General features: G+C 36.0%; 1 protein-coding gene across 2 annotated transcripts; it reads right to left on the reverse strand.

Annotated features, from left to right (window-relative positions):
- Nucleotides 1-16: 16 nt before the first annotated feature.
- LOC107893581 (ubiquitin-activating enzyme E1 1) lies at nucleotides 17-14,194 on the reverse strand. 2 transcript variants are annotated; one of them, XM_016818623.2, is made up of 7 exons: nucleotides 13,421-13,944; nucleotides 10,759-10,976; nucleotides 7,560-8,354; nucleotides 6,323-7,101; nucleotides 5,805-6,246; nucleotides 5,465-5,677; nucleotides 17-541 (listed from the first exon to the last, which is right to left on the reverse strand). In XM_016818623.2, exons 1-7 carry the CDS (start codon nucleotides 13,878-13,880, stop codon nucleotides 137-139), a joined length of 3,312 nt encoding a protein of 1,103 aa, XP_016674112.2. In that variant the 5' UTR covers nucleotides 13,881-13,944; the 3' UTR covers nucleotides 17-136. The 2 variants fall into 2 exon arrangements, with proteins under 2 accessions (XP_016674112.2, XP_016674104.2); XM_016818615.2 differs by lacking the exon at nucleotides 17-541 and adding an exon at nucleotides 14,026-14,194 and having other exon boundaries at nucleotides 5,024-5,677; nucleotides 13,421-13,794.
- Nucleotides 14,195-14,411: the final 217 nt, after the last annotated feature.

Here is a 14,411-nt window from a genome sequence, read left to right on the forward strand (position 1 = left end):
TGCACATGCTCATCAATGAAGTTAATATAGTTATGTTCCATTTTTGTATGCTCATTGCTATAACACCAGAATAGAAGAATGCCAATGTCATCCTAAAATCACAGCCTCGTTTATCAGGTGGATTGAATAAAACACCTCAACGATAGTATATGGAGATCTGAGGAATGTTGATATCGTTGTCTTCATCATCCTCACATGCCACTACCACATCCAAGTGGGATCGGTAGGGAGGCAAGTCTTCCTTGGCTATTTCCCGAGCCACATCTACCACCTTCTTATCCAATCGCTCTTTATGTCTCGGAAACACGTTGTTGAAGAGCAGGCAACTTCCATAAGATATGCTGTAAGCATTCAAGCCCTTATCTTTGAGCCACTGGATGAGTTCCCTCACTGTGGGATTACCTCTCAAGATCCATCTGTCCCACACAGTCCAGCTCATGTCACGGTGCTTCATGATCTTGGGCGGGACTGGCTCAGCCATAGAGAACAAAGGCAGTGCTAAGTTTGCAAATGTATTGCGATAGTCTGTTGAAGCTGTGGCCTGCATTGCAATAGAGAACCAGTAGCAGAAAATTGATCAAAGACCAGCAGCAACAAATTGTATAATTTGAGCTGCTACACTGTTTTGAAGTAAAGTAATGAAGCTGGTTCTCTTGGAAGATCACATTTTAGATGTTTTGTTCCTATGGAACTTTGTTCAATTCTTTTGTATTTTGACAGCAAAGTCAGTAGGAAAATTGACTGATGTAATAGCTGGTATGCCAGCCTTCTTTTGTAATCAACTTGCATTATTTTGGTATGTATTAAGTAAGGGCAGTTAAGTTAGTAGGTAACTGTCAAACATTACTTGTAACTCCCATATATTCAAAAATTTGAATGAAAAATACATGACTTCAGTTACAATTCTTTGCTGAGTTTTTTTTTGTTCTCTTTTTGCTTCATTTGGTTTGCTTCTTTGTACTGCCATTTATCCAACAAATGGTACCCAGAGCTTTCAGTCTTTGAGGGCCTTGGTTGTACACTGTCATTAAGCAAGCTATACTTGAAACAAAAGAAGCAAAGGTTGTTTTTGGTTGCTGAAAATGAGTTTTACACCACCTCCTCCACCTGTCTTTGCTGGAGAAAATTACAACATCTGGGCAGTAAAAATGAGAACATATTTGCAGGCACATGACCTGTGGAATGTTGTTCTCAATGACACTGAGCCACCACCACTAAGAGCCAACCCGACCATAGCCCAGATCAGGCAGCACAATGAAGACTGTGCCAAGAAGTATAAGGCTATGTCGTGCCTTCAAAGTGGAGTTTCTGATGTTATTTTCACAAGAATAATGGCTTGTGACACTCCAAAGCAGGCCTGGGACAAACTCAAGGAGGAGTTTCAGGGGTCTGACAAGACCAGGCAACAGCAGCTGATCAACATGAGAAGAGATTTTGAAAATCTCAAAATGAAGGACTCAGAAACCATCAAGCAGTATGCTGACAGAATCATGGCTACTGTCAACAACATAAGGCTGCTTGGGGAAGAATTCAGTGACCAAAGAGTGGTTGAGAAGGTCATAACAACCTTGCCAGAGAAGTATGAGGCAAAAATTTCTTCTCTGGAAGACTCAAGGGACTTGTCAACAATCCCTTTGACAGAGCTTATAAATGCTCTTTATGCTCAAGAGCAGAGAAGGGCAAATAGGCAGGAGGACCACTATGAAGGAGCTTTTCAGGCTAGAGGCAGAGAAAGCTCAAGTGCAAACTTAAATGCCAAAGGCAAGAAGCCTTGGACTGAGAAAAAGAAGAAAGAACCTGTCAAAAGGAAGTTCCCACCCTGTGTCCATTGCAAGAAGACTACTCATCTTGAGAAATACTGCTGGTACAGATCAGACATTCAATGCAGAGCCTGCAAGCAATTTGGCCACATTGAAAAGGTCTGTAAGAGCAAGTCAAAAATACAACCACAATTTCAAAACCAAGCTCAAGCTGCAGAAGAGGTTGAAACACCAGAAGAGCATGTTTTTTCAGCATCATGCTTTGCAAGCTCGAGCAAGGTTAACAAAATTTGGCTGATTGACAGTGGATGCACCCACCATATGGCTTCTGAGAAGAGTATATTCAAGGAGCTTGACACCACCTTCAAGTCCAAAGTCAGAATTGGCAATGGTGAGCTACTGGAGGCAAAAGGGAAAGGCAAGGCTTTGATAAGCACCAAGTCAGGTATTAAAACCATTTCAGAGGTTCTCTATGTACCTGATATTGACCAAAACTTGCTAAGTGTTGGCCAGCTATTGGAGAAAGGCTATTCTCTGATTTTTGAAGGCAAGAACTGTTTGATCAAAAATGCTGCTGGTGAAGTGTTAACCACAGTGGCTATGCAAGATAGGACTTTCATTGTAGATGTGAATCAGCTTCAGGCTAAAGCATATGCATCTCAGTCTGATGAGACTGATTTGTGGCACAGGAGGATGGGACATGTGAACTACAATTCTCTGAATATGATGTAAAAGATGGATTTGGTCAGTGACATGTCTAAAATTGAGCCAAGGGATGCTGTGTGTGAAGTCTGTCAGTTAGGAAAACAGACCAGGTTACCATTTCCTGTCAACAAAGCATGGAGAGCTTATGGGAAGCTTCAGCTGGTTCATACAGACATTTGTGGACCAATGAAGACCACCTCCTTAAATGACAGCAGGTACTTTGTACTTTTTATTGATGATTATTCAAGGTTCTGTTGGGTGAATTTTTTAAAGCATAAGTCAGATGTTTATGGTTCTTTCTGCAAATTTAAAGCCTTGGTTGAAAACCAAGCAAATTGCAAATTGAAATGTTTGAGGTCTGACAATGGTTCTGAGTATGTATCTCAGAAGTTTCAAAAATTGTGTGATGATGCTGGAATTCAACACCAATTGACTACTGTGTACACACCACAACAAAATGGTGTCTGTGAAAGGAAAAACAGAACAGTCCTTGATATGGCTAGGTGTTTGTTATTTGAGGCTAAAATGCCTAATGCTTTTTGGGCTGAAGCTGTGAATACAGCTGTTTACTTGTTGAATAGGCTGCCAACTAATGCAGTCAAGGGTAAAACACCCTTTGAAGCCTGGTTTGGACAAAAACCATCTGTCTCACATTTGAAGGTATTTGGTTGTCTATGTTATGTGTTGGTACCTGAGGAGAGAAGAACCAAGTTGGACAGGAGGTCCATGCCAGGGGTGTTTGTTGGCTACAGCAATGTGAAGAAAGGATACAGAGTCTTTGATCCACTGACCAAGAAGGTTGTAGTGAGCAGAGATGTGAAATTCAGTGAAGCAAGTAGCTGGAAATGGGATGGAATTGAAGCAAATTTGCCCGAGGGAGAACAGATTGATGTTGATCTGCAGCAAGCTGAAAATGAAGAAGTAACTGAAAATGGCTATGATGATGAACCTGTTCGAGGCACCAGGACATTAACAGACATCTATGAGAGATGTGCAGTAACCATAGTAGAGCCTTCATGTTTTGAAGAAGCTGCAAAAGAAAAGTGCTGGCAGGATGCTATGGAAACTGAATTTAAAATGATTCAGAAAAATGATACATGGGAGCTTGTGGATAGACCTGAAAATAGAAGAATCATTGGTGTCAAATGGGTCTTCAGGACTAAAAACAATGCTGATGGTACTTTGAACAGACACAAGGCCAGATTGGTTGTAAAAGGTTATAGTCAGCAGCAAGGGGTTGATTTTTCTGAGACTTTTGCACCTGTTGCAAGGTTGGACACTATCAGACTGCTGCTTGTTTTGGCAGCTCAAAAGCACTGGAAGGTGCACCATTTAGATGTTAAGTCAGCCTTTCTAAATGGCTTTCTTAATGAAGAAATATTCATTGAGCAACCTGAGGGTTTTGAGGTCCCTGGTGAAGAACAGAAGGTTTACAAGTTGAAAAAGGCCTTATATGGCCTAAAACAGGCTCCAAGAGCCTGGTATGAGAGGATTGATGGCTACCTAGCAAGGCTCGGGTTCACAAAGAGTGTCAGTGAGCCTACACTCTATGTTAAGAAGGATCAGAAGGAAACTTTGCTAATTGTTTCCTTGTATGTTGATGATCTGCTAGTCATTGGCTGTAAAGATGAACTGGTAGAAGACTTTAAGAAGCAGATGCAACATGTCTTTGAGATGACTGACCTTGGTCTAATGACCTATTTTCTTGGTATAGAAATCAGACAAGGAAGTGATGGTATTTTCATAAGTCAACAAACATTTGCTTCCAAGGTGCTTGAAAAATTTTGCATGTCGAAATGCAAATCAGTCACTGCACCAGTTGCATTAGGGGAGAAATTGTCAAGTGCCAGTAAGCATGATCGAGTAGATGAGAAAGCATATAGAAGCTTAATTGGTTGTCTGCTTTATTTAACAGCAACTAGACCAGACATTGTCTATGCTATTAGTCTACTTTCAAGGTTTATGCACTGCAGTAATGTGGCACATCTGAAGGCAGCAAAAAGAGTGTTAAGGTATGTCAAAGGAACCATCGATGCTGGTGTAAAGTTTTGGAGGGCAAAGGAGCTGAAACTCTTAGGCTATTCTGATAGCGATTGGGCAGGGTCAGTTGATGACATGAGGAGCACTTCAGGTTATTTTTTCACCTTAGGCTCGAGTGTTTTCAGCTGGAGTTCAAAAAAGCAACAAACTGTTGCACAATCCACAGCAGAGGCTGAGTATATCTTAGCTGCAGCAGCAGTAAATCAAGCCATTTGGCTTAGGAAGATTTTGGATGATTTGAATGAAAATCAAGCTCAGCCTACTGAGATTAGAGTGGATAACCAATCAGCTGTGGCCATAGCCAAAAATCCAGTCTTCCATGGTAAGACTAAACACTTCAAAATCAAATTTCATTTTGTTAGAGAAGCTGAGCAATCGAGGGAGGTTAGCTTAGTTCATTGTAGTTCAAAAATTCAGTTAGCTGACATTTTAACTAAACCATTGGGAGCCAACCGATTTAATGCTTTGAAAGAAAAGATTGGTGTTTGTTGCATACAGCCCAAGGAGGAGTGTTGAAGCTGTGGCCTGCATTGCAACAGAGAACCAGTAGCAGAAAATTGATCAAAGACCAGCAGCAACAAATTGTATAATTTGAGCTGCTACACTGTTTTGAAGTAAAGTAATGAAGCTGGTTCTCTTGGAAGATCACATTTTAGATGTTTTGTTCCTATGGAACTTTGTTCAATTCTTTTGTATTTTGACAGCAAAGTCAGTAGGAAAATTGATTGATGTAATAGCTGGTATGCCAGCCTTCTTTTGTAATCAACTTGCATTATTTTAGTATGTATTAAGTAAGGGCAGTTAAGTTAGTAGGTAACTGTCAAACATTACTTGTAACTCCCATATATTCAAAAATTTGAATGAAAAATACATGACTTCAGTTACAATTCTTTGCTGAGTTTTTTTTGTTCTCTTTTTGCTTCATTTGGTTTGCTTCTTTGTACTGCCATTTATCCAACATAGTCCTCCACTTTATGTGCTCCATCAAGAACCTTGTATAGTTCAAGGCAAACAAGGCCAGTAGCCATAGCTGTTGAAGTGGCAATTGCTGGAATGATTCTTCCAGCAATAAACTTTGCCTTTAGCTTATCCACCTCGGGAATACTATAGTTCCTTGCCCTCATGTTGGCAAGCCCAGCTATAAGATCCATGTGATAGTTTGTATCATCATCCTAGAATTCATGAGATTACATTAGCATTAACTTCCATCAAAAGTTGATTATAAGGTTTCAAGAGATAAATAAGGATAGCACAAAAGGATATCGTTACAAGTTATCACCAGAGAAGATGTAATCAAACCTTTTCAAATTGAATTGGTTTCATCCTGAATCCTGAAGGCAAATTGTTCCTACAACGCTCTAACTTGAAGAGTAACTCGTTAATAACGGCTGCATCATCCACAGAACCAGTGGAAAGACTAGTAGCCCTCTCATCTGTCTCAATTGTCTCAATTTTGACTCCTTCCTTCGGTTGGAAATCTGGGACTATTACCTTCTCAACTGCCTTGGCCAACATCTTAGTATTTTTGACCCAGTCAGGGACTGGGATCCCAAATGTTTCAGCTCTAAGTATAGATGCAGCCATAATAAATTGAAGATGGCTAGGATCAGTAGTTGAAAATTGAAGAGGACGTGGGAATCGCTTTGGAGCAGACCAGAAGGGAGCCCCAGTACTGGTTGTGGCATCTTCAGGAAATGTAAATGTTAACTGCTTCACCCGGCTAACAAAATAGTCTTCAAATCTGAGTTCAAAAGTAACATAATATCGATCAAAAGGTCCAACCAGAAAATGATGCAAACAAAGAATTTTAATACTACCTTAGGCGAGCCCAAGTAACACAATCCTGGAATGTCTCACATTTTTCCTGCTCAAGGCACTGAAGGATGCGCTCTAAGTTATCCTTAGCTTGAGCATCAGCAGCATTTCTCATTGCTGTGGCATATTCAGATGGATTGGAAAGATAAGCATTCACTTCAGCAGGAGTTTTCTCAAGGAAGCCCTCAAACTCAGATCGAGCCCAAGCCAAGCAATGGTCAATGTTGTGTGGAAATGAGTGCACCGTGCACATTGGAGCCTGTTTCTCGGGTGGGTCTCTTGAGGCTCCATAGTTCTCAGTTAGATGAGGAATCACCATCTGGGTGTTGCATTTAGCACCAAGAGTTCCTGACTCAAGAAGTGGTTTCTGGAAATACAAGCACCTCTGATCAACATACAACCTAGCATCGACATTATCCAATGCATTGATGACCACTGTTAGGTTCTCCCAGAAGTCGTCATTAAACACAAACTCAGTTTCAGGACCCACACGATTTTGCAAAGCTTCAATTTTAAGCTGAGGATTTATAGATACAGCAGCAGAAGCAGCAACAGTAGATTTAGCTTGCCCGATGTTCCAATCACGGAACAAAAACTGCCTGCTAAGGTTGCTCTTCTCAATTACATCATCATCAGTGATTGTTAGCTTGCCCTGACTACCACATGAAACACCCATCAATGCCACATTTTTCAGGAACTCACAGCCTAAGGCCCCAGATCCAACTATAAACACTTTTGCGTCCTCCAGATTCTTCTGAAGTTTGGAGCCAAATACTGATATCTGTGCATCATAACGGTTATTCAATGGTTTAAAATCAATGGGGTCCAAAGGTTCAACAGGGAGAGACTCCACTGAGTCAAAATAGAAGAATTGTTGAAAACAAATGATTTATGGTTAAATTTCAGCTAAAAATCAAGTTCAAAAGCAACTAGAATTATATATCAGTTGTGAAAGTAGCACGAATTAAGTTGCACAAATTATCACCTATTTAACAAAGTCTCCTAATTCTTACAAAAACAAAATTGCTTAGTTTGACAGATTAATTTAGTTAAGAAGTGCCTAAAAGTTCAAACGAGTTCATGGAATTGTTACTAATAGAAATGAAGTCCCAATAGCATAATTAGAAGGTGTTAACTATCTAAGCATTGGCATCCCTAAATGCATGTGTAGATAGATAGCATCTAACATACATACGTAACTATGAGAAAAACATATGGAAGAGAGTAGTTCCGGCCAACCTGAAAAAGTGGATGAAATTTTCCAGAACATGCTTTGACTACCTCTTGTCCGACAATTCCTCCAAACATGGCAGCCATGGGATTCAGTACTGCTCTGGCACCAAAGGCAAAATGCGTCAGAAGTTTTGGGTTGATATCTTCCACTCCACCCTCCCCAAGGCATTCATTGATGTTACCAGCAATAGATATAAACTTCTGTGCATCTTCTTCCGATCTAGCAACAGGAAAGCGGCCAATTTCACAAATAAACCTATCCAGTGCTTGAAACGCAATGTGCAGGAGAGGAGGGCGGTCAAACTTCGAGAAATCACTCAGAAGAAAATCACCAGGGTCTTTGAGAGCTGCTCTCAATGGCTTAAAATTCAACACCCTGGGTTGTTTCACCTGAGTGACAATGCCACCTTTAACATATGTACCAAAATTTGTGGTGTCCTCCTCAAGAGTAAATGAGTATGGCCTCACACTTTTAATCTTCCGTGGCTTTCCATCATTGAGTTCTTTCATACCCTGAATTTCAGAGAACACTACAAGATCCCCATCCTCAAACTCAAGCCTTTCATCATCGACACATGATACTAGGGCAGGGTTGTCATTGCTGATGGATGCAATTATACCCGTGTGTGGTTCCTCTCCATCAACATCAAAAACAGTAAACTTAGGACCAAAGTCGCAAAAGACAGTACCAAAAAGGCCTCTAACTTCAGTCTTAATAAATGAAATTGGAGGCTGATGATTATGGCAATAGTCATTATACTCGAGGGATTTTTCAAGACTTATATCAGTGAATACAACAGCCTGCACCCGTTAGGAAAAAAAAAACCAACAGAACACAAGATGACATATGTGCTGAAAAAATAAAGAAATTAAAAACATAAGATGAGAGCAGGGGTGAAAAGAGAACAAATTTTTAGGGGTCGAATAAATTTTTTATTTTTTTATAGTTTATATTTTCATAATTTTTAAAGAATTAAATTAATTTTTTATAATTTTAAAGGGATTAAAGTACAAATACATTTATTAATTTAATTTTTTTCAAAAATTTTAAGGGCTCTAATAAAAATTTTATATTTTAGTGGGCCGGGCCCTGCTAACCCCCTTAAATCTGCCTCTAGACGAGAGAAAGTAGAGGAAACTATGAATACTCGATCACAAATAGTGGTGAAATCGTAGTTTTTAATTTTCTTTTACAAACAAACAATTTTTATTCTCTTTTACAAGCAAACAATCTCTACAACTTGAACCCACGGCATGGAAAGTAAGAAAAAAATCCATGACTAATAAGTCAAATAAGGGTTAAATCTTATTCTTCCAAACTAGAGTTGTAAGCAAAACATTAACGTTTGTAAACTATTTAAGTTAAATTCAAAAAAATTCAAATTTGATTCAATAATTCAATCGAGCTCAAGCTGAAGGAGTTGAATTTAAGTATTTTAATTTTGATTGTAGCAACTTGTGAGCCAAATGAATTTTTTCATTTATAACATATTTATAATATTAAATTACTACTTTACCCGCAAACTAAAATCCAGCCCTATATAATTTTTTTTCTTTTTACTCTTTCCTTTGCAATTATGCCGTTCACTTTCTCTTTTTCGTTCGAGCAGGTAAATGCCAGGGGTGAATTTATTTATTTTTTTTTTTGGATATAGTAAATGTAACTGATTGAGTTTCTACAATTGAATCAAATTCTAGCAAGAGAAGTCAGTGTTGAACTCAAGAAAAACCATGATAGTTGAAGACAAATAATAGTATGAAGATGAAGCAGCATTTCGGACTACTTGCTAAGTCTCTGAAACTCGTTAGTTATAGTGGTTTCTGGAGGAACAAGATGTGCTTCAATGTTTCAAGACCCACGCACACACTATTTCCTAGGAAGCAGCATTTCTGAAAGTCGTTAGTTAGTAACCAACTTTCATAGGAATCTTAGCTAGTTTCTGAGTTTTCCTCTACTTGGCTCTATGCTAACCAATAATCAACAAGAAATATCTGACTATGCTTCACCTAAGAAACGAAAAATAGTTTTTACCACCACTATTGTTGAAAGTAGCATCACAACAGAATACAGATGATATTGAAGTTTCACATAAGGTGCAACAAGTTCCTAAGGCTAAAACCCAGGGTTTATTGGAGATTAGTTGGATGTTAAATAAGTTTAGGCTTAGAAGGGTAATCAATATACGAGATTTTTGGTGAAACTATCTGGATTGCAGAAGAAGAGCCGCAAATAATTGATCACAAAATTTATGCCCGACTGGTGAAAGTTTCCTTGTTTTCAAAGCGAAGGAGAATGACGCAAGACCTTTCCTTTTGTTTACCTTATTTTACATTTTAGTTGTTTATATTTGAAATGTTACGTTTTAGTCACTTATATTATTACTTTATAATATTTAATCACTGAGTCATTAATTGTTATTAATTGTGTAACAATAAGCTGACGTGAGATGTTAAATCATCATTTCAAATAAAAATTTTAGATTAATTTATACAATCGATCTCCATTTTTTTTGTTTTGAGCAATTTAGTTTTTTTCTTTTATGTTTTTTTAGCTTTCCTTTTTTTTTTCTTTTTTTCATTCTCTTCTGCTTCTTCTATTTTCCTCCCTTCACCATTTCTTTTAACATTGTTTTTTTATATTTTCTATTTGTTAAAATTACTCCCTATAATTTTATATTTTTAAACAATTTAATTTTTCGAGTGAGGTGAGCTTGTAAATTAGTTTTAACAAATAAAAAAAATAGGAAAACTACGTTAAAATAAGTGGAGAAGGGAGAAAAAGATGTAGAAGAGAATGAAAAATTAAAAAAAAAAGTTAAAACAACATAAAAGAAAAAAAATTAAATTGCTAAAAATAAAAAAGAACTAAAAGGTGTCATGTTAGCTTACTGTTACACTGTTAACGACAATTAATGGCTTAGTGAATAAAATATTACAACATGATAACGTAAGTAACTAATACGTAACATTAGTGACTAAAATGTAACTTTAGGCAAACAAAAGTGACTATTTTGTTAGTTTGACCTATTAATTATTAGGTTAAAGGGTAATAAAGCTCCGGGAAGTTTCAAAAAAGAAAAATCAATTAAACCTTTTATTATTATTTTTTAACTCAAATGAGCCCTTCAACGTTTGAAATACAATTTAAACAAAAAACCTAAACATGGGCAAAGAAAAAGATAAATGAGTGAATAAATTGAAGTACCTGAAAATCAGAAAGTTTCTGTTTGGTCAAAGTGGTAGTTATGGTGGAAATGACGACAGCATTGTTTAGCTCCTGCAACTTTTGAAGCGAAGCAAGTGCTCTATTCTTACCAACATCATTCTCAGAGAAAACAAAACTACTGGACAAATCCCACATCTCCACCACTCCTTCATCATGCAAGGTCACGGACTTAACACCAGCAAGTATTAGATTCTTTGCTACAGAAAGCCAAAATGAAATTGGAAATCATTAGCTTCACATGACATTCAAATCAAATTAAGTATAGTCCTGCACTGAAGATTATAAACTCCTCACACATTGTGACATGTTCATTCAACACCAGATATATACTCTTTATTCATAAGTAGATGGTTGCATATAAATTCACTCCTGTTGTGTGACACACCACAACTAATGCATAAGAAAATATGAATGTTAACGAAGGGAATTGAATTGATTCTCGACAAACAGGGATAAAATTTACTTTAAACAAGAACAACACACAGCATAACGCCGCATTCATGCAGCAGCACAAAGGGCATCGTTAAAGAATGCCAAAACATCAACACAACAGAGTCAAATGATATTTGAAACTAAGAAAAACACAAAATAATAACAAGAGTAAACTATAAAAATAAATGGTTTAAATTATGTTTTGATCACTAAATTTTAATTTATTACGAAATAGTCACTAATATTATTCATTTATAACATTTTGATCCTTGTGCGATGTGATATATATATATATTTTAATTTTTAACACTTTTTAGTTCTTTATTTTCTTTTTTATTCTTGTTCACGTTTCTTATTCTTTCCTTTCCGTTTTCTTTATCTGTTCCTTCATCACCATCTTCATCTCACCCATAAACTTTCACCATTATCGTCTTCAACATGCAGCTCACATCTTCAACCCACGAACCAAAAACCCCAAACCACTGAAAACAAAACCCAAAAGTTAACAGCAACAAACCCCCAAACCCATGAATTTGGATAGTAGAGAGGAAAAGCCTGATGAGGCTTTGGTGCTCCATTCGCAGATCCCAATGGTGAAATTGAAGCTTAAGAATAGATAAAAAAACATATAGAAAACGGAAGCTGATCCGACGATCGGGGAGGGAGATCGGAAAAAGCTAGGCCACAACTTTGGTTTTATATCTACGAAAATAGACGATAATTTTGAAGAAACGGTAGATAAATTCGGAAAGAGCATGAGAAAACGAATTTGGAAGTGAAGTTTGGGCTCCGCCGGCCACCGGCGCTGACAACCAGCGCGGTGACCCGACGCCGGAGTTGGCCGGATTTTGGATCTGGATTTTAGTTTTGGAGAGTTGATAGAACATTTGAATTGGGGAGGGACAAAAGGAAGAAAGTAAAAATATATTATACGTATATTATCTTAATATTAAATTAAAGATGAGATGGGTGATTAAAATATATATATATGAATAATTTGTGCTGCGTCAAGTAAAATTTTTAAGGGTAATTTATAAAAATAGTCATTTTTATTTGTTTTAGGTTATATTTTAATAATTTATTTTTAAAATGTTAATTTTTAGTCACTTATGTTATTATTTTGTTACGAAGTGATCATTCTACCGTTAAGTTCTGTTATCTCTCTAACGGTAATCCTAAGTGGCAGTCCAACTAGATTTTAGGTACCAATTTGGATTTCTAAATGAAATGAAAATAAATTTTTAATTAAAAATTTAATTAATTAAAATTTTTAAACCTAAACCTTGACTAAAAAAACTGTTAATCTTTTCTTTTTAATTTTTCTTGTGTCTTATTTTGTTCAATGGGTTTTTTTTCATATGATTGGAAAAACTATTATTAAGATCAAAATAGTTGAAATCAGCAATAAGAAAGAATAATTTGGAATACCCACAAAGAGATTGTGAACATACAAGTTGATTCAGATCCAAAAAATTTGATTGAGAAACCAATTATTCAAGAACTGTGAAAGAACTAAAAAATATAATAATTAGGAACAAGAACAGTGAAAGTAACAGTAATTTTCTGAAAATTTTAAAATTAGCTTGAATAAAACATGTTTCTGGTTGCATTTTATGGGATGTCTACTAACGCAAAATAAAATAAATGTTTACAAACAATTTCAAAAAGTAAAAGAAAATATCAAGAATTTTAATTTAGGGTCTTCATTAAACAAAAAAAAATCTAATCTTTTGTTTTATAAAAGAGATAGAGGAATACAAAGAAGACATACCTGAACTCTCAATTGAATCCATCTTTATGAAACAGTCAATTTGATTAGTTAAGGTTTAGGTTTAAAATTTTTAATTAATTAAATTTTTTAATTAAAAATCTATTTTCATCCCATTTAGAAATTCAAGTTGGCACTTATAATCTAGTTAGATTGCCACATAGGATTACTGTTAGAGAGATAACGGAATTTAACGATAGAGTGATCACTTTGTAATAAAATAATAACATAAGTGACTAAAACGTAACATTTCAAACATAAATGACTAAAATGTAACTTGAGTCAAACAAAAGTGACTATTTTTATAAATAAACTCATTCTTAAAATTAGATAACAGTACCGTACTCGAAATGTTATAAATCGGTTAGTAATTAATAATTATTTTGAAATTAATTAAATTAATAATAATGATAATAATAAATAACGCAAAAAAATGGATACCAATTTCAGCACCAAGGCCTTGCATCCCCGAGATGAGGATATTAGAGGCAAAAAGGCGTCGCATTGTCTCGCGGCCATACACAGCAAGTTGTCGGCTGTGCAGATCCTCATCTATATCATTGTGATTGACATCCCTGGAAGCCATGACCGATGGCTCATCCACGCAAGTGTTACTGTAGTTACTGCTGTTGTCCCCTGTGGTTACGATTTTGTTATCAGCAGTCAAATCGGCGGCATCAGTGGTGGAAATGCGATGCTTCTTGATTGGCGGTGAGACAGTGACGTCCTTTATGTTGCTATTATTATTTTCAGACTCTTCTTCTACAACCTCTCCTTCACCTGCTCTCTTTCTAGGAAGCATATAGTGCATTAAACTGCCGAAAATGCCATAAAACCCAAGAAAAACGATCGTCAATGCCGCAAATGTAGACAATTTCATGTTATCATCCATCCTACACATCTCACTTTTATTAAAGAAAAACAACAACAACAACAACAAAGATGGGTAAATCGAACCTTAGTCTTATCATGATTGTTATTAAAATATTCTTTTATTCTTATTTAAGCATTTAAAAGAGAAAAAAAAATTAAAAGGAAAAACGTACCGGTTATGACTCTGATGAAGAGGAGAAAAGAATCCGAGGAAGGAAGGAAAATTCTTTTCCTTTAGAGTATATTTTAATTTTGTTGGTGTGTTTGATTATGCTTCAAGTTCAATGAGGAAATGAGAATGAAAAAGAAGCTTTCCTTTTCCTGATTTAGGGTTTTAACTGTTATAATTTGATTCCGTTTGGTTGTTAGTTTTTTATATTAATTTTGGGTTCCAGTTTTTACATTTGTTTTAATAAAAATAAATTTTATTTATGGCTTTTAGGGTAATATATGATTAAGTTTTAGATTTTTTTATAATTTTTTAAAAATAATGATTATTTAAATAAATAATAATTTATATAGTATTTTCAAAAAATATATAATATTATTATTTTAAATA

The sequence above is a fragment of the Gossypium hirsutum genome, chromosome A08 (assembly GCF_007990345.1).
Source record: "Gossypium hirsutum isolate 1008001.06 chromosome A08, Gossypium_hirsutum_v2.1, whole genome shotgun sequence".
NCBI classification, from domain to species: Eukaryota; Viridiplantae; Streptophyta; class Magnoliopsida; order Malvales; family Malvaceae; genus Gossypium; species Gossypium hirsutum.